Below are 22,072 nucleotides of genomic sequence, written 5' to 3' on the forward strand. Positions count from 1 at the left end.
GGCCTCATTTAGCCGGCTAGGGTTTTTCAACTCGTACTCCTCTCTCAGCAAAGCAGCAGCAGCACATCAAAAACCACAACAATGGCTGAGCAGGTAGCCCCTGTGCTCCTGTCTTCCCTTACTTATGAGATCATGCGCTGTGTCGTTTGAATCTACTTTCGATCTGATTTGTTTTTGTTGTCATCTGTAGACGGAGAAGGCATTTTTGAAGCAGCCCAGGGTTTTCCTGAGGTAACGTATTCTGCCATGTTTATGCTTTTTCATGTTGTTTACTGTGTGCGTTAATGTTTTTATTTTTTAGCTCGAAGAAGTCTGGAAAGGGGAAGAGGCCTGGTAAGGGAGGAAATAGGTTCTGGAAAAGCATTGGATTGGGATTCAAAACACCCAGAGATGCTATTGAAGGTTTGCTTCTTCTTTATTTTACTCTCATCCTGGCTCTTTTACCCTTGTTTGAAAATGTAGTAGCCTGCTTCGCTTTTGCAAGGTTGTACTATATTCTTTTTTTGGGTTGAATATTTTTGGAAAGAGAATTTGTTGTTAAATTCAACAAAAACTCAATGTTGCAGTCAGTTTTTTTTTTAATTATAACTAGAATCCTGCTGGTCCTGTTGCCATACAGGGTTGCCCAGAGCCTTTATGTGACCATGGATTTTCACTTCTTAGTTTGTTTGGTTAAGTTGCCCATGGATGCGAGGCAATATGGTTGGCAGATTCTCTATCTGTCAATCATCTTGTTTGGAGTTTCCTAGTTTTATTCACCTGGAGATTTTACTCATTGAATGATTGATCATTATAGATATTATGGAATTGTTAGTTGATGCTACTTGCTGAGAAGGAAAATGATGCTCTTGTACCGCGGTGCTTTTTCCACGTTGCTGGCTTCTGTTTTAAAATCCCATGAAAGTTGTGGTTTTTTCACCGAGGTTGTATATTTTGTTTACAGGAACATACATTGATAAGAAATGCCCATTCACTGGCACTGTTTCTGTCAGAGGACGTATCTTGGCCGGTACTTGCCACAGTGCAAAAATGAACAGAACCATTATTGTTAGGAGGAACTACCTTCACTGGGTCAAAAAATACCAGAGGCAAGGACTTGCTCTTTTTTTGTTTTCTACTTTAGTCCTAGTCCTGCTACCTTTTCTTCTGGTTCCTTTCAATAAAATGCCACCTCCTTGATTCCCCCCGCTGTGTACTAAGTGATATTTTTTGTCTTGCTGATTATCGTTTAGATATGAGAAGAGGCACTCGAACATCCCAGCTCACATCTCCCCCTGTTTCCGGATCAGAGAAGGAGATCATGTTACCATTGGTCAATGCAGGTCTGCACCCGTCATCATTCCCCATCTAATCCAATTAATTTTCTTTGGCTGTTGTCAAAAGTCACTGCAGAATCATTATATATGTACTTCTGTTCTTTGTATTGCAGGCCATTGTCCAAGACAGTGAGGTTTAATGTGTTGAAGGTCATACCAGCAGGATCTTCTGGTGGTGCAAAGAAGGCTTTTACAGCAATGTAAGAAGCTGGCTTCTCTAATGATGTGATGGTGCCGGAATTTAATAGACGTATAGGCAATGACCTTCGCTGTTTTATCAGTCTTTAGATTTAATTGAATGTATGGATGCTGTTCTTTTCTTTACTGTTCTCTTCTTCATGATATCCTAGATTTTGTTCTGTTACTGTTACTATCGATGGAAGATCCAGATTTGCAATTTTGAGGATATTTATTGTTTCGTTCTGATAGGTGTTTTATCATTCTTGTTTTTCGTCTGTAATATCCATCCTTCTCTAATCTCTCCTACGCAGAGCACCACCAAATGAGTGATCTTCTTTTCCTAGTTGCAGTTGCGCCGATAATTCTGTAGGCATTTGCTATCAGCTATCGTTTGTGTTCCGGATGATTGTTGTGCTCATCATCATTGCAGGGTGAAAATTAAAGGGCCCCACAAGCTCTTGCTTACCGTTTGATAACTAGACTTGTTATGGTTCTTTGCTTCATGCTCGGTCAGGCAAGAGGTGTACCTCAAGGTTCAGACTTGTTTCTTAAGATTCCGGGTGCAGCGCGGTTCCTACACACATAGCAATGAGCGAGAGTAGAGAGGTTAAAAGAGGTTGCTAAAACCAAAAGCAAGGGAAAATTAAGCTTGTATTGTAGTAGAATGTTTTAGCATAGCCACGTAAGGTTAGCATAAATGGCGAGACTTGACTTGGGGTATTATGACTGACGCTTTGGCATGAACACGATGCCCTGGTTATATTAAGTTGGTGTCGCGCCCCCGTTGCCTTATACGCTTGTTTTAGGTTGTTGTTAGTCATATAAGCCTTGAGGCACTGGAGTTGTGGTAAACCCGAACTGATACCACTTGTAAGCGAATACATATGAAGGCTGCATCTACAGTAATATTTGACAGAATACATATATAAATATCAATTTGTAGGAAGACATTAATCTTCTTCCATGTCCATCGTCGTAGGTTTTGTTACGAATGCTCGAACTACTGGACTAAGAGAACAAGCAAGCATACATGCTGGAGCGGCAGAGCAGGACCACAGTGGTCGAAGCTTGCAAATCAGCAGCAATGATGACAGTTGAAGCTCGTTACAATTACTTAGTAGTCTTGAACACGTGGCAGATTTAGTTAGTGATAGTTAGCTAGAAGCAGTTAGAAACAGCTAGCAACTGGAATGAATTGCATAAAAGCATTGTAAAGGATAACATGTTCATTAGGCAATAAGATTGATCAATTTAGCGGTACAAACTGTTAGCTCTCTCTCACTCAATTTCTTCAACTCTCTCCCTCAAATTTTCTTAAAACTCGCTGTTTGTTAATCAAGAGCCTTAACAAGCGGTATAGAGCCAACAATCCTCGGTCAATCTTGAAGAATTTACATTAATCAAAGAAAAAACATGGTGGGAAACAACATGACAAAGGCTTTGGAAGAACACAACAAGATATTTGAAGAACGAATGCAAAAATTTTGTCAAAAACTTCAAGAAATTAATGTTGTGATTCGAAAAGCAAAAGCATTCCAAGCAAAAGCCGATCGTCAAGACAATCTAAGCTTAACTTCTTTCAAGGAGAGGTGCTCAAAAATGACTAAACTTTCTAAAGTTATTTATGTTCGTAACATGGGGCATGAAATTTCTGAAAATAACATGCTTTAATTGTCTTGCCCATTCAGGATTATAACAAAGCTTGTTGTGCTTCGTCCTGAGAACTAGGCTCTTCTCTTCAAATGTAAGATATTTATTCAGTTATCAACGCTCTTCAATACTATACCAATATTCAGTTAACCATAAGAAAAATAATTGTTCATGTTAAATTCTCATCACATTAAGAACCTATTACAATGTATCAAAATACTTTCAATGAATTAAACTGCTTTTCTTTAACTAAATGCAAATAGATTAGTTTTGGAGAGAAACAAGAAGTGAGTTTCGAAGAAAATAAAGTAAAGTTTAATTATTTGAATAAAAAGAATGTTGTTTATTATGAATTGGCTCCTGGGTCCTTCGAAAATGAAGAGTTGGATGAAAAGATTGAGTTACTAGTGCGAACGTGTAAAAAGTTGAGAATTATATGGATGAGTGATAAAAAAGAAAGAGAAGGGTGATTTTGAGGAAGTTGATGAGAAAAATAAGACTGAATTAAAGAAGACGAAGACCAAGGACGATTCTTATGGATAACAGTTCATTAACAAACAGAAAACTGTCTGGATGTGAAAGCCTAAGCAGATCACCAAGGAAGAGAATACTTTTTTCTATAATAGCTTCAGCAATATTTGAAAGTACTATTTGGCTGTTATACACGTCTCTGTTAATGATCAATTGGAGGTCAAAGCTATTCTCTTTGTGCCAAGAAGAACTCTATTTGATTTGCTTGACACTCACAAGAAGATAAACAACATCAAGCTTTATTACCGGGGATTTTTATCATTTATGACTCTGAATAAAATTCTCAAGGCTATAACTTGTATAGAAGCATCATAAAAAAAATAATGTTTAGCCGTACTAAGTGTTAACTCTGTCTCTTTCAAATTCTACCAAAAATATCTCTATTTTAATTTATAAAAGTTGATCCCATGTTTAAATGATTCTCTTGTTCTTGTTAAAAATAATCTAAGCAAATACAACAAATAAAAAACATCGTTAAAAACTCTGTAGAATTATAAAACTTAATTGCTGAAAACCATTCCAAGGATACAATATTTTGCTGTAAATCTCCGTGTAATTTTCTAAGTAGTTGATAATGTGACAGCGAAAGCGAGTCATTAAAGTACTGGCACTTTAATTTATTCTTTCCCTGTGCTGGTGCTGCTTCAAATTCAAGCCAGAGTAAGCTTCGTAGAAATCCAAGCTATGATGGGTCCCACTTAAAGTTTTTCTCAAATGTCTCTTCGTGGAACTGGACCGTCTGTAGTCTGATATCATCATCAGCGGGCCCGGTTGCTTACATGTGGTCCTTGGTAAAGTCTTGTGCTTTCTTCTCTGTTATTTCCTTCCTCTGTCTCTGTATATTCAGTCTTTCTATAGCTCTTTGTTTGTGTTTCTCTCTTGAGCTCAAATAATAATAATAATAAAATATATATGGGTTCAAGCAGCAGCAGGTTAAATGGGTCAACCCCATCTGGGTCAGGGACTAACAGTTTCAAGCGCAGAGCCCTTGCTTCTGTCTTTTGTGGTGGTTCTGCTTCTCAGTCTCCTATTGAGGTTCTTTAACAATCATTTCTCAGCTTTTCCATTAGCTCTACCCCTTTTTTTTTTAATCAATTTGAAGTTCTTAAATTGAAGTTTAGTGCTAAAGGATTCTCTCGTTTCTGACTGATGAATATAATTTAGTATTTGATGGTTTTCTTTAGTTATCTATTTTTCAGTGGTTGCTCAAAAAAAAAAAAAAAAATTTAGAATAAAGTATATAAAAATGAACGGAAGCAAAATATAGAATCTTGTAATGGAGTAATTCTGAGATTGATTTTGACTTTCAGATGGGTTATCATATGGATGAATCGTTGGCAGGATCTCTTGAAAATTTAGCTACTTTTCATGATGTGTCAGCAAGCTCCATGCAGGCCTCATCTTCTAACTTCGGTTTGGAAACTGGGTTAAGTAGTTCCAGTGCTGAAAGGGGGGACTTATCTGGAAGTAGTAATGGTAATGTTGAGGATACTTCTGCCTTTAAAAATAGCGAGTCACAATCTCAGCAGGTGAATATCATTGGCAGTACTATGGAAGCCCATGCAGTGAATGCTGCTGTAAAAGAACAGACACCAACAGCATCTGTCTCTGATGATACAGCAGTGGCAGGCGTTGTGGGTCAGGATTCTGGGAACCTGGATTCAAATGGGGAGTCCATTTCAGATGCAAATATGGATTTGTCTAATACAAGTTCTGTTATTCCTTCTTCCTTATTATCTCCACAACCATGTCCAGAATTTCTCTCATCTGACAGGGAACGAGAAGCAAGAGCTGCAAGAGTGCTTCTTGTTGATGTGGTGAACATACATTCCAACATTTTGTCAATTAGCTTAGCAGAAATTAGTAACCATGAGGCAAGAAGAAATAGTAGAAGGATGTTTTGGGATGCTTTCTCAAGAAGCAATTCGAGAAGGAATAGAGATTCCCCAACGATAGTTTTTACAACTAGTCATGCTGATGATCTAGGATCTCATGACAGATGGCTCCTTGATTTTGGTGGCGATCTACATTTCGATGGAGTTGGTCGTGAATCTAGATATACTGGCACTAGAAGTCATCACAGGAGTGAACGACGATGGCAATCAAGGGTAATTTGTTTATACATTTCCTTCTTATTTAAGCTATTTATGGGCGAAATTGGCAATAGACCCTCGAAAGTTTTCTGTCTAGAGAAAACTCATTGGATCATATGATCAATAATTTATCAAACTAGATGTTCGTTGACGCACGCAATTCATTTGATTTAGAATTCCTATCATTACTTTTACCAGCCTATGCTTCATAGATTGCTATTTCCTGTTTTTTTTTTGTTTTTTTTACATTTCCATTAATTATTTCAGAGAGAAACATTTCATGATGTACGTGATGAGCTAGGTTGGGAATCTTCCTTGTGTCCAGCTGGGCTTCATCCTAATGGTACATGCTCATGTGAATCCTCTTCTGGGGCTGTCCAGTCCAGCAGCCATGCAAGTATTTCACAAATAATTCTGCTGGCAGATGCACTTTTTGAGGTAAATGCTTTCTTTTAAGGTTACTGTTTTTGAGGTACTCTGCTAGTTCTATGCCTTGAGAAGTATCAACAGCTTGCATTGTGTGATGTTATTAGCTTCTCTTTCTCCTTAGGAGAATGTTTAGTGCAAATCACATCTTTTAACTTGCATGTCTTCCTTTACTGAAAGCATTGATGCACATAAACTCAAATGGTTCCTCCATGGCAACTACTGTCTATAAACCTTTTTGGCTGTACTAAATTATCAGGTACATTATGTAAAGACTTGTGAAATGGAATGGATATGGGCTTGTAATATTTGTCTAATGCGAAGCATGTTCATAATCATCACTTATGCAGAGTCGTCCTATACTCATACTTCTTCGTAGTTTCTTATTACGTTTATTTTCTAGGTTTTAGAGGAAATCCATCACCATCGCCTGTCCCTATCACCTTCCATCACCATCGCCTGTCCCTATCACCTTCCATGCTCTCACTTCCAGCTCCAGAAGCTGTTGTAAATTCGTTTCCTCTGAAGAATTATAAAAAGTTCCAGGGAACTGAAAAAGTGGCACAGCATGAACAACAGTAAGTGCTTTTTTTTTTTTCATCATTTGAATATGAATGTACTTGTGTTGCCATCGTACTTTGATTTGATTTATGGAGAAAAAAGGCAGCTTGGGTATTGTAATAGAGTGAAGAGGATTTCATAACTAAAACAATTCATGGATTTAAATAATATTGGTGTTTGTAGCTCTGACACACTGCAGAAAAAGTAGAAGTTCGAGGAACTAATCCAAGACTTGCTTTAACAATAATTTCCTAGCTTCTATCACTCTCCTCCTTTCTGGCACTCCTCACTTCCTGCTACAACGAAAGGGGTAGCGCGAGAAAGATTTACCATTCTTCCTGTACCAACCCGAGACATGCTCTCTCCCTCCATTTGTACTTGCTTTTTGACTCTTGTTTTATAAGTGGTGAATTGGTAAAAAAAATTCTGACAATGTGAATTGTAGCGCAGGATCATGCTAACAATGAAATTTTGTTGAACTTGATCAAAATGTGAAAGCAAAAAATGTATAGATAGAAATGAAATGGAACAGTAAAATATATATTGATGGTTGCCAAGGAGGCTACAGTGTTTGAACAGCTGTCCTTCAAAGTCGAATTTTCCTGAATGGAATAGCACTTGAGCTTTGTGGAGAATTATTACACATAACTTTTGTTGCAATATCTCTCCACATCACTGCGCTTCTGGGACAGCATTTGGGGCCTCTAGGTTGATTTTCATTTCTCTTATCTCTGAATTCATCAACCCTTCCGTTCTCTTGATCGGCACTTCATTCAATATGACTAGAGGAGTGTGAATCTATACAGGAGGCCTTAGTAGTAAATATACTTCTTTTTTTCTGCAGATCAATTATATGAAACTTCATGCATAGATCAAGAACTTAGATCATTTATCTACCGGTCATGATTCTGAATAATCAACATGCATGCTACTGTTTATAGCAATGTTCACTTCCTTTCAAACGCCTTTTGAACTTATTTTTTGTTCTCCTCAATTAATCTTGACCAGTATTTAGCAAAAATAACTACTTTTGTTTGAAGGTGTCACATTTGCTTGGCTGATTACGAGGAAGGAGATAAAATTCGAGTTCTCCCATGTTCTCATGAATATCACATGTCATGTGTTGACAAATGGCTCAAGGAAATACATGGGTAAGCTATCACTACCATCCTTCTTGTTTAGTTGACCTGGCCTGATTATAAGTTGAGTTCTCATTGTTCTTTTGTCGGCTTTCAGTGTATGCCCTCTCTGCAGAGACGGTGTTTGCAAGGGAAATGTTGAAAGTGCAGCCTCAAACCCAGTGATCACATCACTTTGATGCATGTGTATAAAGACTCGTAAATAAAGCAAGGTTTTTTTTCCTGAAATGCTTTGTAGTCTTTCCTCAAGATCACAAGGCAAGTTTATATGTTAGGAATTTTCTTTTTTCTTCTTTTTGATATCCTACTCTCTATGCTTTTCACCTGAACTTTGGCCTGCTGTGTAATCATATGCTGTCAACAGTTCTGGAAATCTAATATTATCAAAGGGCCTTGAATAAGGTTATGGAAAGTTTGGTGCATGCAATGGGATTTTTGGTATGTATGAGCCCCTAAGTTTTGTTGTTCCTAGTAATTTCAATCTTTATTCTTACATTCAGATCATTGATTTTGTCAACTTAATTCCAATCATTAAATTTGAAAACTAGAAAATATAAAAGTAGAAATAATAAAAAAATATGAGAAATATAAACAAAAAGAGAGAGAGAGTAAATTATTTCGTACAATTTAATAGTTTGTAACAATAAAAAAATAAATTAATTAGGTTAGATTTTTTTTTTTTTATGAATTGAATGAAATTAATTCTAAGAGTGATTTATATTTTTTTAAAAAAATTAGTACTCATCGAGTGAATTGTTTAACATTTGAAAGATTAATGAATATTGTCATTAAAAAAAATCAATATAAAGACTAAAACATACATGATATAGTGAAATGAAAATTGATCTTCTCAAAGAAATTAGATTTAATAATGAAATAGTGAGAATTAGATGATAAAAAAAAATGTGGATTTGGGATAAAATTATTATTATTTTTTATTTTCAACTATGTTATGTTTTGACGTTGCCTTGGTGGAAATATTTTATTTGATATATGATTGGTTGGATTAATTATTTTATTATAAAGTTTATTTAGAAAAATGATTTGACACTTGAGAAAATTATGATTTAATTATATTATTTTTAGTAATGATTTTTTTAATGATGATTATAAAATATTTTAACTTAATTTTAATGTGTGGAGAAATTACCATTTTAAGTTAAAAAAAACTGATGTTTTAAAGATTGCAAGTTTGATGATACTATATATCAAGAATTGAACAATTTTTTTTTTGTTATGTCTCACTCTTCATTAATTAAATAAAATATAAAGATATTCACTTTGTTTTATATATTATTACCAAACACAGCTTTGTTTACGTACTTTTATTCCGTCTCATCCCATTTATCTTAGTTATTTTTGTTTTTTTTACTGTATAGTAATCAACAGACAGGAACTAAACACTGCTTTAATAGAAAAAAAAGTTGTTATTTATCGTCCATGCCAGCAAGGTCACTATATATATATATATATATATATGTTTTAAAGACAGTATAATATATACATATAGAAATATTTACATATCACATATACACGTATTAGATTTATAATTTTATTATTTAATATATATATACATACATCTTAATTATGTAAATTACTATTTTATTTTATATTAAATAATATAAATTTTTTATCCATTAATTATCAGACAGGATACACTATATTCCCAATGGATAGAAACACACAAACATTTTCTTATATTTTTAAAATACGCTTGTAATGCTTGGATATATCTAGTTTGTTCATTAAAAAAATTGGTCCAGTTCGTTCGTGTCGTAACTCTGGCCATCAATCTAGTTAGTTAGGAGCTAAAACCCATCATTTTAGCGTTAATAGTGAGCTAATTGAATCAAAAGCTCTAGTTTGTTTGACGTGCAGATCATTTTCTTCAAGCACCCCCAACACTCCAGTGTGGTTTGTCTTCTTCCGTGTTTTTAGGCTGGGAGACGAAGGGACAAAAAAAAAAAAAGTTTGTCTTCTTCCGTGTTTTTAGGCTGGGAGACGAAGGGAAAAAAAAAAAAAAAAAACATTTCATAACAGATCTGTGGAACTAATCTATATTTGATGCTAACTAGACCACACCTGCATCCAACAAGGTGGGAGGGAATGTTTTGTCAGATGGAGCATTGCTCAGTTTGTTTTTGTTACCAGAGGCATGCCAAGAGTGTGAATGAAGCAATGCGGCGTGCACAGAGAGAAAGATCCCCCCACCCAATAAATAAATAAATAAATAAATCTCATTTTTTTTTTATATATATTATTGAAAACAGAAGATGGTTTAGTCAGGCTACTTTTACACATTCATCTATTATTCTATACAATACAGTGATGCTCTCTCATCTCCTGCATCATTAATCCCCCATTAAAATTTTTATTTTTATTTTAGATTTTATATATATATTTTTATTTTTGAATAGTTTTGATATGCTAATATTAAAAATAAATTATAAAAAATAAAAAAAAATGATCTCAAAACTTTAAAAAATAATCATTATTACAATACTAAATATATAAAACTTAACCTGCATCGAAATATTTTGACGTCAGGTGAATCTCTCCGCAATTGGATTAATTTAAACTAGAATTGATGCGTTTGCAAGGGGAAAACAAAAATAAATACTATCTTAGGATGATTACTCTTACATTCCAACACAGGATGATGACTAAATCCTGTTTGATCGGATTGGAATCTGATTGCCCACTCAACAAACATGCTTCTTCTTTTCTTTTCTAATAAAAACAATACTATTTATAATATTATATGGTGAGATTTCTAAGTTGGGAAAGAACATTATCTTATTTAATAGTCATTAGTTACTTACTTGGAAGTAGGAGTTTTGTAATGGATAGAGCCCTCTTTTTTCTTACATTTATAACGGAGGGCAGAGCTGGACGACACAGCGCCCCCGCCTCCTCTTTAAGAACTGCGAGCATTTATTTACTCAAGAGATTTCCATTCAATGACTCCGCAGGAGAAACCCATGCCATAAACCACCCCCACCACCACTATAATCCATCTCGCGTGCATATTAGCACTATCTTATGCACACCCGCACCCATTTTATCAGCCTTGTATCTCTCTAAAAACCATAAAATGTCCGCTCCTGTATATTCGTTTATCCCTCTAAACAACACCGACGAGGCCAGCGATACAAGCGGAGGCACCAAGTCGCCCTTCAGAACCTAAACTCAAGCATTTTGATCATCATTTTAATCCTCTCCGTAACTCTGTTAGTCTCTGTTTCTCTTTGTTTCCTCCGCCGTATCTTAAGCCGCCGTTCCGTCCGCCACCGGTCTCCCTCTATAACCACCGCCACAGCTACCACAATAACAACCTCATCCTCTAACCGCCTCTCCAGTAGCAACAACCATCGTGTTTCACCGGAAGACTTAGAGTCTTCCGTTTCTGACTCACTCCCTCTCTTCTCTTTCTCCTCCATCAAACACAGACCATCCTCTTCCCCTGAAATCTCCAGCGGCGATTGCGCGGTTTGTTTGTCGACGTTCGAACCAGAGGATATCCTGCGATTGCTTCCGCTCTGCTGCCATGCCTTCCATGCACATTGCATTGAAACATGGCTCAATTCTAACCAATCGTGTCCTCTTTGCCGGTCTCGTATTCATTTCTCGGAATCAGAGCTCGCCAAAGCTCTCCTTGAAGGTGACGCTCGTGGTGGTGATAGCTTCCGCCTTGAGATTGGCTCTATTAGCCGTCGAGAACATACTGCTCCTAACCCCGCGTCCTCTCTCACTCCAGCCACAGCCTCTGCCGCTGCAGACGAGGATAGGAGCTCGTACCCAGTTGGTTCGTTTGATTATGTCGTGGAGGAGGAATCAGAGGTTACTATCAGTCAATCGCACAGAAGGAGTATGTCGAAGGAGAGTGGTCGCGGGGGTGGTCTGACATTGTCCGAGGAGCCGATTCTGGCAGCGGAAGTGGCTTCGGCGAGAGGAAGTTTGTTAAGAGAATATGTTGATAGGCTGTCCGCCTCTCTCTCTTCACGTACGACATCTTCTAGAGGTTCTGGAAGGTTATTTACCTGTAGCAGTGGCCGGAGCGAGATTGCCGGTGGCGGAGATTATGGTTTGGGGGCGAGTCGTGTTGGAGAAGAAATTAGTGAGCTGTTTCGTTGGCTTTCAGGGGTATGATTCGTGAATAGATGAGCTGTTCATGGGCAGTGATGGAATTCAAAATTTTCCTGGCCCCGTCCCATTGATTTGCTATGTTCACACTTCACACTATAAGGTGCAAAATGACAGGAAGGGCTGAGAAATGGATAAAGAAAAAAAGAGTGGAAACTGTAGAACCAACGGTACCTTCCTTGGCTTGTCTTCAAACTTGTCCTTGCAGATATAGACTAAAGTATTAAGAAAATGACAGCCTTGGAGGCATTAATTTTGATGGATGATGATTCATGGATGGCCCATTAAGACTTACATACATGCATCTTGATAGATGATTTGCTGCCTTTTAGAAATAATTTGATGGTTTTTTTTTTTCAATTTCTTAAATGTGGGTGCTATTATAAATTGCAGGGAGAAAAATCATGAAACAGTAGTATGAGATTTAGTTTAGCACGTATCAATTATATGATCGTGCAGGTGAGATATTTTTATTTTTTATAAAAAAATTATATATACAGGTATTATTAATTTATTTTTATAGTTTAAAAAATTTAAATTTAAATAATTTTTTATGCATATATGTAATTAAATAAATCAAGAATTATGTATACTGATAAAAAAATAAAAAATCATTGATGATATTTAAAAATAAAACTTGAAAAATCGAGAGATTAATATAAATCAATATAATTAATATTGAAATGAGGGATATTTATTCGGTTGTGTTTGCTAAATTTGTTAATCAAAGTAACTTTTTTATTTAAGCAAACAATACTAGAAATAGAGACATATATTAAATTGATCAAATAAAATAAAAGGAAAAAAAAATCATGCAAGATTGTATATGTTAAAAAATATTATTTAAATTTTTTATTTTCAAAAATAAAATTCATCCATGCCAAAGATGAAAAAAAATTATAAATGAATTATAAAAACTCTTTAAATTCAAATGCATAACTAAAAAAATAATCATAATTTAAAAGAGGTTCTCTAAAAAAATAAAAGAGAAAAAGGGTATTAATTTAAATCAAAATTAGTAAAATTTAGAGAAAAAACCTTAAAAACAAAATTAGAAAAAAAAAGAGCAATGGCCAGGCATAACTAGGCTTGGCTTGTGTCATGACCATGTGATTAAACCTTTAATTTTTTTTTTTTTGCAATTGTCTTCTGTCCTATTATTATTTTTTTAAAAAATAGATAATACATTATCTTATTTGTTTAGATTCCGGTTATTGTAGTGGCTAGAAAATCAAGACTTAAGTTTTTTTACCCAAAAGCTTATTTTTCAATCTATTTTCACCGAAAACACCTATAAAAACATCATTATAAACCTATTCATGATCGCAACAAACCGTTCTAAAAATTAAAATCAACCCAAGGTTATATCTATTTTTTCACAAACTTTAAAGATAAAAAATACTTAGGTCATGTTTATTTCCTGAAAAATAATTTTTCAGAAACCACTTTCCAAACTTTTCCATGTTTGTTTGCCACTAGAAAAATTGGTCAACAGAAAACACTTTCCGGTCAATGAAAAACATTTTTTGGTGAACGAAAAATACTTTTCAATCAAAGAAAAATTTGGCTTGGTTTTCAGAAAAGTATTTTTCTTTTTGGCTATGTTTGTTTTTCGAAAAGTGGTTTCTGGAAAATCACTTTCCAAACTTTCTTGTGTTTGTTTGCTGTTAGGAAAGTTGGTCAATGGAAAACACTTTCCAGTCAAAGAAAAATTTAGCTTGGTTTTCAGCAAAGTGTTTTCCTAAAAAATTCGGGAGGAAAACACTTTTTGGAAGTTGTGAAAAATTTAGAAATGCTATTATTTGCTGATTATATCAAATTTGATCCTCAAACTTTTGATTGCTATATATATTTTGTTTTGGAATATTTGTTTTCAATTTTATTTCTTAAAATTTAATTTTTATATTAACTTTGGTCCTCATTTTTATAATTGTTATTTGCTTTTCTTCTATTATTTTTTTATTGAAATTTTTTATCTATCAAATTTGATTCTCATTCTTTTGATTATTACTTATTTTATTTTAAATACTTTATGAAATGTTAATTTTTTTTTATTTCTTCATTTTTTTTAGATTTGATCTTTATTATTTTGATTATTATTTATTTTATTTGAGATAATTTATGAAATTCTATTTTTTTTCAATTTCATTCTCATTTAACTTTTTAATTTGTAAGATTTGTTTATCATTATTTTAATAAACTTGAGAAAAATAAAACATTAATAAATTATTTTCTAGCTCATTTCTCATAATATAACTAAACACCGGAAAATGTTTTGCAGTTCATTTTTCATAACACTATTACATTAGAAAATAATTCACTTTCCAGAAATTTACTTTCCCCGGAATTCACTTTTTTTTTAAAAAAAAAAGCTTTCCTGCAAACAAACGGAGCCTTAATATGAACTCCTTTTATCAAGTGGAACCATAATATTGTTCATTTTAGTGATCTAAATCAATGTTAATAATATTTTTTTCTCTTTACAACTGGAATTTGACGATCTCTCTCTCTTTTCTCTCTTAACTAGGGACTAAAAAATAACAAAAATAATCTTTTATACCAAAATTGAATTGGAAAAATACCGAGGTACTGAAATTATATAATTTGTGTGATTTTTAAAATTTTAAAGATCAAAATATAACTTTTATGAAACTTATAATATGCCATCCATGTTTGACATCTTCTTTATTTCGATCCCCTTTCTTTTAATTCTATATTTTTATGAAAAATAAAATTAATTAATTTTTAATTACAACTAGGTAGTCAAGGAAAAAAAAAATGTTGAGGATCAAATTAAAAAAAAATATAAAATTTTATTGCTCATCTATAATAATGTATGTGATGGTGAATAATGCAGCCTTGTATAGTGAAAAAACCCCACATGTAATACGTAATGGGGGTTGTCATTATTTGAATTTTGTGATGTTGAATTCAATGTTGATGTTAATTGGTTGGTGGCAGATAGCGAACAATCATATATATTTTATCTGCATAGCATAATACTATATACTTCTCGGGCTCAAATTCATCACATTCACATGAGGTGATATGGACCTTCAGATTAGTCTTAATTTGATTGGTAGTTGAGAGGATCGGTTGTGGCTGAAATATCCATAGCCAGATAATTCATGGGTGCATCATAAAAAAATTTCTTGCACAAGGGGTGGTGCAAATTTTAAGTCTCTACATGTCATTCAAAAAAAATAAAAAAATTCTTCACCAAACGACCTAGCGTTTTTTTCCCCAGGAATAAGGACTAAATTTAAAACAATAAAAGTTATGAAATTGTAAAACAATTATAATTTTATACATTGTTTAAAAAAATTACTCTAGATACTGAAGAATGGAATTAGAAAAAATATCAATTTAAAGAATTATTCAAAAAAACTTAAGAAAGAACAATAAATAAAAAAACTCGAAATAACTATAGTTACTTTCAAAACTAACAAAAACTTCTATATAAAAAAAATAAATAAAAAAAACAAACCTAGTTTATAATTAAATAAATATTAAAAGATAAAAAAAATTATTTAAAAAAAACTAAGTAAATATAATACAAACTTTCTAAACCTAATCTAATTTCTATAACTAACAAGTGATAAAATTCTAGATTTAGGTTCAATCTACCAACCCTAGATCTCATTCTCGAGGAAAAGAAAGAAACAGTGAAGAGAAGTGGTGTAAGGTTCTTGAGAGAGAAGAGGTTATTTTTGTATCTTTGATTTGATATTATTGTAGCAAATTTGAGAATCTCCCTTGATTTGCTTGTTGATTTGAATTTCAAGAATTACATTTAGAATTCGAATAAATATCCTAAAAGGTTCTAAAAACAAGAATTGATTTTCAGAGAATTGATAACTTATTTAAGGATATCAACTTGATTTAACATAAAACAATAAGTTTACTAAAGAAGGTATTGTTTCATAAAAATAGAAGAAAAAAAGATAGATTGAGATGGAATCCATGATAAGAAAACGAATGGAAAAACTAAACTTAATTGAGAGTTTCTGAGACTTGGAAACATTCAATTAAGATAAATGAAAAATTGTTTTATGGTTTGCACTTTGCAATACACTACAAAAGCGTTGACTCTTCCTCTTTCTTGTCCTCTCCACCGTCTCTCTTGTTTATTTTTCCAGAATACTATCGGACAAATTCTAGCTGTCTCTATCTAAATGCCATCAGCGTCTCTAGTTTTCCTGTCTCGCTAACTCTTTTTTCTCCTTTGCCTCAAACCCGGAAGATTTTGGTGCAAGTCTGATGGGAACAACACCAACAAGCAGTATATCCAGGGGAATGGAATGCGATGGAATGGCTCTGAACCAGTTGCAGAAATCAACAGGAGGGTTGCAGCTTCAATGGTGAAAGAGATGAGAAGAAGGAAGGCAAGACAGAGAGATTTCATCTTGTTAATTCTTCATTCTGTTCTTATCCTGCCAAAGTTTTTTTATCACATAGAGCAACTACTTCCAGACATTCCTACTTGACCAACACGGGGACCTTCCTATTCACGCTAGACAAGAGAGCTAAGGAAGACATGAAACGCTGTGTATGAGTAATGCTGGTGCAATCAAAACGCTGCGTATTGGACTCCTCAACAATTGTAAAGTAACGGTCATATAATTTGAATCCATGAACCCTAAACTCTTCAATCCTATCAGACATTATTCTCTCTGCCACTTCTCAATGCAACGGTTTCTGACAAGAATGGAGATGGCCCTGCAACAATTGCGGATAAAGAAGCTATAATTCCCATCATTCTTGAAAGCCTCCCTTCCCATGCAGTTTTTGGCGAAGAAACCAAGTGGGATTCTAAAGATAGCAACACCAATGACATCAAGATTCCAAGACTTTGTTTGGGTTGTGGATCCTATTGATGGAACAGTCAGTTTTATTTGTCAGAGGTTCCGGTTTGGTACTCTCATTGCTCTTCTTTACTAGGGGAAGCCTGTTCTTGGCATTATTTATCGACCTATTACGAAAGATAGACGGATAGGTGTAAAAGGGAGGAAAATAATCATGAATTGCGAAGAAGTGTCAGCGAGTGCCTGTCAGGATTTGGTTCGTTCGTGTGTAGGATGTAAGATCCAGATGCAGAGTTAGATAGGATGGTGCGGAGTACAGGTCTAGGTCAGATATGGCATGATGGGAGCCCATTTGGCTTATGGTTTTATTACTGATTGGGAAGGCAACGAGCTTTTGTATGAAGGGATTCAAGAGAAAGTCCCGCTTGCTTTGTCATCTTAAGCTTGCCTTTTTATTTTCTTCACCTTTTTTTTTCCTACCAAAGTTCGGTCTTTGATGTTAGTTTTTGAATGAATTATACCATGTTCAATGTTGCTACTGATAATTATTGTATATGGTAGAGGAAGCCAAACAGACATGAAGCATGATTACGTTAGGGATCAAAAGAAGAAAACGACTACTCTTGTAGCACGATTGAAGGCTTAATGAGTTTCTCGGTGAAGGTAATAAAAGAAAGTGCTATGGTCATTCAACAACTTTACTTGGCTCTAGCAAAAGAAAATATTCTTAGTTGCAATTACTGGTTCGTTAGGATTCAGGAGACCTCATGAGACCCTAGCTGCACAGAGTTTGAGTCTCCTCTAAATCCATCCCCTTCCAGGCGGGAGCAAGGCTCAACCTAATCGCCAGCGAATATTTTTTCTATTCAAATCGGCATTTATTTCCTCAGTAAACGAACAGATAATAATCGGTCACATGCATAATTCACACTAGTGTCTACAATGACGCAATAGAGCTAAACAAGTGAAACACACACACACACACACAACATACGCAGCCAAACAAACCATTTCGGTTAAGGTGATCAACCAATCAGATTTTAGAGATCTTTGCTTTCTCAGTGAACAAAAAATTTTATCAGCTAGGAAGGACAAAACTGGAACTCTAAAGAAAACTAAGAATCAATCTCGCCAGAATGTCTAGAAATTATTCATATCTATTGACAAGAGTTGGGGACTCCACTCCAGATCAAATTCGTACAAAAGAAACCTTATCTAAACTATGACATACTCGTGTATATGTTTTACGTGACCACTGGTGCTGGCGCTGGCATATATGACTCCAGAATCAATTGGGATCGCGAAGGTTGCATGACCTCCACAATTAGATATGTATACTTCCACTGCTTGTCCACTTTGTCTTTGAACATTTCAGCAGAAACCTTCCCAGCACCATGCGGCCCACGAATATAGAAATTGATCTACATTCAATGAGGCAACATGTAAGCAGATATGAAATTACACAAAAAATCAAAATTATCCTTAATTTTATTTGTTCTTGTAGATTTTTCACTTTATTTCTTCTTTAAAAGGGAAGGAGACTGAGGGGACCATTCACACATGTTATACACATTCCTTGAACCTTGTGCATTTTCTTGGATACAAAGACAAAATTTCACTTGGATACTACGATGCTTCTCAGTTTACCTGGACATGTTCCACACCATCTTCATCAGTAAAGATCCTATTGGGAATACGTTGGCGAGCAGCACGATTTCTGCTTTCCTGACCATAACCCGTAATAGGAGATCCAATTCTCACTCTGACCTGATTCAAAGAAAATATAATCTGAAGTGAACAACAAAATTGTACTAAGGATATCAACATGGAAAAACAGCAAAGCTTAGTAGCCAGAGAGAACCATTATGAACATTTACAACCAGATCCTTCTGGATTCTGTCTATAACATTCACAATCTCCTTCACAGTTTTGTGACTTCGCATCTTGCCTTCAAGTTTTATTGACTTAAGAATTTGATTTCACTATTTTAGTTTTGCCAATAAACTGTGCCTGACTGCTTGAACCAAAGCATCCACTGCCTCTCTTATTTTCAAATGACTATTGATAATAGCAATATGATTTATTACTAACTGCATAATCAGTCACTCAAGTTATTTGTTTATCATGGTTTATTCATATTCGGCTTGACCTTCCTGCTTTGGGACTCCCTGTAAAATACTCGGGGGCTTTCCACAACAGGCAACCTCAACTGATTATCCCATTGTAACATAATGTCTCATTTTCAGGTCCACCAACCATCATAAATAGAAGAGGAACAAGTGCTTTAAAATTGCAAGCCCAAGAAAAAAATGTATTAATTTTCACAAACCTGACTGTCATCTTGAATCCTTTTCAGAGCCTTGTTAAAGATCTTGTACCTATTACAGACCATGGTGCAAATCAGAGTGGAATAAGGGAAAAGGAGACAAAACTCGAATAGTTTATTTCTAACCATATTCATATAATTTAATTACAAAAGACAACTCTTACTCTTTTGGTTCAAATATCAGTTCCTTAAAAACAGCATAAGCCGCAGCAGCTGCAACACCAAGTCCTGCAAGAATTATAATGCTGTAGGAAGCACCTTCTGTAAAGGTCACAGGCTTCTCTGGGATATTGTATGTTGGAGCATCAAAAGGATCCTCAACAGTAGATACATCTTTTTTGGTCTGTCCAGAGTGGTGGAACACAATTAATAGAGTCAAAACACGAGTTTCCAGAATAGCATCATACTCTTTGAAAAGAACACAAAGTGACACCATTATATAAAGTAGAAGGGAAAAACTAAAAAATTATGAAGTCAAGTTGGTTCATATGCTGCTAAGTTGGAGTACATAATCTAGTAGTCAAACAAACTAAATTTAGAAACTGTCTGGAAAGAAACAGCTTGTTTCAAAAGTAAAGTATAAACAAATATTTATTTCCTACATGAAAATCTAGAACCACTCAGATAGCGGTAGGATCCACATAAAAATAAGTCTATATTTCAGTCTAATATTTTATAGATAAATGGTTGACAGCATTGTCAAACACAATATTCATTCAGGTATTCAACAGTAATCAGGCAACCCAATAGGATGTGGTTAGAACATAAACATGAAAGCTCTTGAACTTCAATTTGAATTCAAACCTCAGATTGTTTATCCGTCTCTTTCTTTGAAGCTTTCGATGCGAAAGATCTAGCAAAGCAAATATTAATGGTGCTTTCCCCATGGGTTTCCATGATTTGAAAGGATGACCTAAGGCTAATCAAGTATTCTCTATTAGGCTGACCTCCATAGATAGCAGGGATACCTGCCAAATCTTATTGTCAAGAATTAATTTGCACAAAGAAGATAATCAATAAGCAAAACAACCTTGCTCCAGAACCAGTGGATATGCAAGTTGAACACTAAAATGTCAGTAAACTTGTAGCACTTTGTTTGCGTAAAAAAAAAATTATGGCACCAACACTGTATTATATGACTTGTATGCCTACAAGTCTTTTCCTGCCTTTAAGTTGGTTACCCAATATAAAAACTGTTCAGTATTAGAAGATCTTTGGTCCTTGTATAAATTCTCTTCCAAGCAAATAAAAAATGAGCTCTAGGATTAGCAAAGCAGTAAGCAAAATAAAAACTCCCATGATGACCATAGACCAAGGCAGAAATCTCAAAACAATGCATGGTGTTTTACTCAAACTTCAACCTGAGAGGCAGAGGGACAATTCTCACCAACAAGAGAGAAGACTATGCCAGATTGAGTATATAAGAATTACACAAACATAATGATTCAATAACATGAAGCATAACATTAACTGACCATTATGCCGAAGTATGTCCTGCAGATTAGAAAGAGGTAGAAAAAAAATCAGTCTGCAGTTACAAGCTGAGGGAAAATGAAAGTGGGAAAAACCACCTACCTCACCTTAGTCAAATGGCTGGCGTTGGCACTAAAATGTCTCACGTAATCTGACTTTGGCAACTTTGTCAACATCAAAACATAACTTCAATCAAATACCAATACATCACATTTAACTAATAGGCTTATATATATATATATATATACAGTTTCCAACAATAACGACTTCCTAATATAAGTTTATCATAACAACTGTTAACCATTTGGTTTATTGATAAGACATTTCCAGAAGTAATTGAATAACCAAGTTGAGAAAAGGAGCCAACACTTAGAAAAAGGGCAGCTGTGACAAGAAATGAATAATTCGTTGAATTCGTAGATCCATATAAAGCGCACATATGGGGAGGGGTGAAGGAGGAGGAGGAGTGAGTTTTATAATAAAACACAAAGGGAAAAGGAAAATTATAACCAGAAAGAGCATTTGTGTGGCTTCTCTCTCATTTGTGCCAGCTGAATATTTGTAATATCACTGATTCGTTTTAAAAGGCCAGAACCTGGAAAAATCTACAACCCCAGGATGTCATTTTGCATTACATTATTTAGAACAAGAGCCAAAAAGAAAGTTCGGCATATCTGAAAAAGAAGCTATGATAATTTTTTTGTCCAGGAGGTTAATCCATTCATGGCGATGCTTTATAACAAGGACTTCAATAGGATTCAGGTCTCTCATTCCATACCTCAAAGTCATAATACAATGGAGGAAACATACATTACCACTACAGTCATATTCAAGTCCTATTGTATTCAATATTTAACCACAGCAAATTTCTTCAAACAACCATAATTATATACGAGGCACAAGCTAAATTTGAATTAAAAACCACCGGAAAGCTGAAAAATAACCAGCTTCAACTCCGAGAGCAAGTCGCGGTGTCTCAAAGGTACAAAACTGAAACTAAAGAAGAAAAAAGAGGAAAAGACAAATATTTACCCTAGTGACTGGATTGCCAAGTGCACCTCTTTGTGCAACCATGGATGTTGAAAAGGCCGCCAAACCCACATCAGATACTCCCTTAAGAATTTTTCTGCCCAAAAATAAAGACAACCCTTTTTGAGATCTCAAAGGACCACTGCATCTCCTGATATGCTGCATTTTCTAACACTATAAAAATCTCTGCTTTTCTTCTCTTGGCAACAAAGAGATGAAAACTTTATTACAAAAACAACTCAATTTTCTCCTTGTAAAAACAGGACTTCGCCTAAAAAGAAACTTGAGAAAATAAGTTGAGACCCGGATATCATACAGTGCAGCACTGTATTAGAGATACTGAGACAAACCCAAAAACCCAATGGCAAGCAAATTGGGGTTTGGTTGCAGACACGTGCAA

The 22,072-nt window shown here is 34.7% G+C and overlaps 3 protein-coding genes and 1 pseudogene across 3 annotated transcripts; 3 read left to right on the top strand and 1 right to left on the bottom strand.

Moving 5' to 3' along the window:
- LOC105120751 (40S ribosomal protein S11) lies at positions 1–1,740 on the top strand. Its single transcript, XM_011019112.1, has 6 exons — positions 1–93; positions 191–231; positions 302–402; positions 944–1,088; positions 1,233–1,322; positions 1,430–1,740. Exons 1-6 carry the CDS (start codon positions 82–84, stop codon positions 1,518–1,520), a joined length of 480 nt encoding a protein of 159 aa, XP_011017414.1. The 5' UTR covers positions 1–81; the 3' UTR covers positions 1,521–1,740.
- A 2,749-nt stretch (positions 1,741–4,489) lies between these two features.
- LOC105120753 (uncharacterized) lies at positions 4,490–8,324 on the top strand (annotated as a pseudogene).
- Positions 8,325–10,989: 2,665 nt separating this feature from the next.
- Positions 10,990–12,322, top strand: LOC105120853 (E3 ubiquitin-protein ligase ATL4-like; the record flags this gene model as incomplete). The annotated part of the gene is made up of 1 exon (XM_011019231.1): positions 10,990–12,322. A coding segment is annotated over one exon (1,056 nt), but the record flags the coding sequence as incomplete, so codon positions are not given.
- Positions 12,323–17,859: 5,537 nt separating this feature from the next.
- Positions 17,860–22,072, bottom strand: LOC105120754 (probable mitochondrial import inner membrane translocase subunit TIM21). The gene is made up of 8 exons (XM_011019113.1): positions 21,676–22,072; positions 20,751–20,807; positions 20,646–20,664; positions 19,975–20,138; positions 19,335–19,513; positions 19,174–19,222; positions 18,492–18,611; positions 17,860–18,265 (listed from the first exon to the last, which is right to left on the bottom strand). Exons 1-8 carry the CDS (start codon positions 21,835–21,837, stop codon positions 18,089–18,091), a joined length of 927 nt encoding a protein of 308 aa, XP_011017415.1. The 5' UTR covers positions 21,838–22,072; the 3' UTR covers positions 17,860–18,088.

The sequence above is a fragment of the Populus euphratica genome, unplaced genomic scaffold (assembly GCF_000495115.2).
Source record: "Populus euphratica unplaced genomic scaffold, PopEup_1.0 scaffold6.1, whole genome shotgun sequence".
NCBI lineage: Eukaryota > Viridiplantae > Streptophyta > Magnoliopsida > Malpighiales > Salicaceae > Populus > Populus euphratica.

Bases quoted from the DNA above. Each gene is read 5' to 3' on its own strand.
- LOC105120751 (XM_011019112.1), top strand. The intron at 232-301 runs GTAACGTATTCT...TTTATTTTTTAG, and splicing joins CAGCCCAGGGTTTTCCTGAG to CTCGAAGAAGTCTGGAAAGG. The intron at 1,089-1,232 runs GCAAGGACTTGC...ATTATCGTTTAG, and splicing joins TGGGTCAAAAAATACCAGAG to ATATGAGAAGAGGCACTCGA.
- LOC105120754 (XM_011019113.1), bottom strand. From the start codon at position 21,837: ATGCAGCATATCAGGAGATGCAGTGGTCCTTTGAGATCTCAAAAAGGG. The intron at 19,514-19,974 runs GTTTGAATTCAA...CACTCTGGACAG, and splicing joins AGACGGATAAACAATCTGAG to ACCAAAAAAGATGTATCTAC. The intron at 18,612-19,173 runs GTTTGTGAAAAT...TCTTTGAATCAG, and splicing joins GGATTCAAGATGACAGTCAG to GTCAGAGTGAGAATTGGATC.